Here is a 3,084-nt window from a genome sequence, read left to right on the forward strand (position 1 = left end):
CCCCCCCCCCAACGCTCCGCCGTCCCATAGGTGGTGAGCGACGGGTCGTCGGGCCTTCCCTACCACGCGACTCTGTTCTCCCTGTTGGCAGGCTCTGCCGAAATTGCGCTCTATTGATGTGTCCTTTTTTGACCACGAGTACCCGGACATATGGGTAGCTCCATACGACGACTCCCAGGCTTGCCAGGAGCCCTCCTGCTTGGGGGCACTTCTACTGGGAGCTCACGGGTGAGTCCGCTTGTCCCAGGACCAAGCCATACGAAAGCTCGCCGGTGGTTGTCATGCATATGTGCTTGCAGTGAGCTGCGCTGCGCCCAGCTGACCTCGCCAGCTGTGATGCCGCTCCTGGACTCCTGCCCCGCTGGCCTACAGAGCCTGACCGTCTCGGCAGCCCCGGGGATGGCCGCCAAGCTGCGGCGGCTGGGCGAACTGCAGGAGCTCAAGTTCGTCGGAGTTTACTGCCATGCCAACATCGCCGAGGTATACTCAGCGACGCTTTTTCTCCTGATGGCCAGTAGGGTAAGTTACTCAGCCCACTCTCGTTCTCAGATGGCGGACGCGCTGAGGACGTGGAGCGGGCCGCTGCTCAAGCTGACGCTACCGTCGTGCCTGGCGTGCCGCGAGGAGGAGGCGACGCTGATGCGCGCCCTGGGCGCGGGCGCCCTGCGCAGCCTGACGCACCTCAACCTGCGCGTCCTAGAGGAGTCCGGCCTGCGCGCCCTGGCCGCGGCGCTGCCCGCCCTGCCCAGCCTGGCCTCGCTGACCCTGACTGTTGCACCGCCGCGCAAGCCCGATGTGCTACGCGACTTGTTCGCTGGCGCCGGCCCCAGCCTCTGTGAGAGCCTGCTCCTTTTCGAGGACCTGCTCAGCCCCGGTTTTACGAGTGAGTCGCCCTTCTCGCTCGAGTTCCAGCCCCGCCCCATCATTTCCGGAGTCGATTCGGAACTTTAGAACTTGTGCCGTCTTCTTGTCCGCAGCATCCGAGCTCCGCTCGGATCTCCCGAACTTGGTGCGCCGCGCCCCGACGTCGGTGTCGCTGCACGTGCATGCTGATGCGCATCCCCTGGAGCAGCCTGATGGCTTGGGCGAATTCGCCCGAGCTGATGGGTTCTGCAGCATCTGCGATGCCAAGCCACACTCCGAGCACTCCATCGTGTTCGGCATTCACGCCGCCGACGAGCAAGAGTCCTGCCCGGTGTGCGCTGCTGTGCGCGTGCGCGGCTCCTTCCCCTTCCAGTGGACCGACACCTCAATCCACTACGTGTGCGTGGGGAAGACTTAAGCTACCCCATTGCACGAGACTGTGGTGTGTGTCGAACTGCAACTATTGATATCTTCGTTACCCGTAAGTCACTACTCGTCGTTTGTATACCGTTTTTACCATTTATTTTTCCTGTGTGAAACGTGTGTCTGAAGCATTGCATCTTAATGAGATTTAACAATTTAAAAATAGAAATGTTCAGTTATTGGCTCTAAGGAAAATTTGTGAGTTTTTGAGTAGCAGAGCAGATGATGCATTTATAAAATTTACACAACTGAAAGTTTCAGTTGTGTAAATTGTAGAAATGTGTCATCTGCTAAAAAGTACCCCACCGATACAAAAAACAATGCAATAATGCAAGTACGCACCAGAAAAGTACCACACCCGTACAAAAACTAGGTCCGTTTTGATTCTGATTTTATTGTGTTTATTTTATTTTTGTTTGTTTGTTTTAAAATTGCGAGTTAGTGTAAGTTTGAGGGATGAGAAAAAGGAAGTGCCCGTTTGAAAACGGGAGTGGCTCATCTACACCCCTTAAAACCAATGTGACCACCGTTTCGTGAAAACAGTGGGGTGTTAGGTGAGAACGGGGGAGCAAGAGTAAGAAAGAGGACGGAAAAGGGGGCAAGAAGGGAGAAGAGGGGGAGGAGAGGAGAAGAGGGGAATGGAAGGAGAGAGGGAGATCAAATCCTCACCATTGTTGTGATTTCTGCCGTCTGGCTGTGATATGAGGCGTGTGAAAGCACCCCAACTTTGGTAGGGGAAAGGGGGAAGGAGGTGAGGGGGAGGGGGATCGGTTTTGCGGTGGCATTTGGGGCGCGGGGCGGTGGATTGGGAGTGGGAGGGTGTGGGCGTCCCTAACGCGATTTGTCGGCACTCGTTCGGGCGTGGCATTTTCATTTTGTCTTGTCGTGTTTATTGTGGAGACTGTACTGTGCTGCTCTGGCGCTTCGCTCTTCTCCACACGCCAGTGGCGCCGCCGCTCTCCGTAATCTCCCCGACGAAACACTGGCCGCACACGCGCTCCCCCACGGCCAGCATGTTAGTCCTCGCGCGAGTGTAGAGTTGGTGCAGGGCGGCTGGCTCGGGGGATGTGCACGTCAAGGTGTTCCCGTCGAGGAGACGTCCACAGTTAACAAGGATGTTGGGTCATTTTTCACAGTCCCCTCTAAAATAAGTGGATAGTGGAGGGACGCCATAAAGTTACCCCAACCCCAACTTGTAAATGTTGACGCCACATAGAAGTTCAATATTTATCATGGTCACAACAGACGAGAACGTCGTGCTGTGCTGTCACGTTTCGCCGACTTCACAAACGTATGTAAGAGCGGCTTTAAAAATGCGGAAAATGTCAGCTGTGAAGCGGGCTGCGCTGTGCGGGCTGTGCGCTCCAGACAGAGAGAGGGAAGACCAAGATAATACCAGGTGGCTGATTTACGCCGCGCACTTTCGTAGTTATACTGTACCGCATGCACGCGTGCGGGAGAGTTGCCTACTCGCACGGGGGCTATACGGAGCCGTGCGCAGCGAGCATAGGCAAACCCGCCCGCACGCGTGCATGCGGTGCAGTATAACTACGAAAGTGCGCGGCGAGAATCAGCCACCCTGGTATGTTTGTTGTCATGGCGCATCATTGGACTTTTCCTTCACACACATCCCTAAACACGCCCACACACGGTACTCTGCTTTCTAACCGTGTGGTCGCCGGGGGTAGTGGTGGTGGTGGTGTGGTCGTGACGGTGTGTGGGTCCTGGAGGACAGCCGACGGAGACGGTCCAACGCGCTATGGGTCCGCGCGCCCGCCAGGTGTCTGCGCTCGCACG

The 3,084-nt window shown here is 56.6% G+C and overlaps 1 protein-coding gene across 1 annotated transcript; it reads left to right on the forward strand.

The window, feature by feature from the left end:
• Positions 1–91: 91 nt before the first annotated feature.
• Positions 92–1,471, forward strand: LOC113212327 (uncharacterized; the record flags this gene model as incomplete). Its single annotated transcript, XM_052276660.1, has 4 exons — positions 92–228; positions 300–480; positions 550–883; positions 978–1,471. Coding segments are annotated over 4 exons (957 nt in total), but the record flags the coding sequence as incomplete, so codon positions are not given.
• Between the last annotated feature and the right edge of the window lie 1,613 nt (positions 1,472–3,084).

This window comes from Frankliniella occidentalis, unplaced genomic scaffold (genome assembly GCF_000697945.3).
Source record: "Frankliniella occidentalis isolate FOCC.00 unplaced genomic scaffold, Focc_3.1 Scaffold3882, whole genome shotgun sequence".
In the NCBI taxonomy this organism is placed as follows: domain Eukaryota; kingdom Metazoa; phylum Arthropoda; class Insecta; order Thysanoptera; family Thripidae; genus Frankliniella; species Frankliniella occidentalis.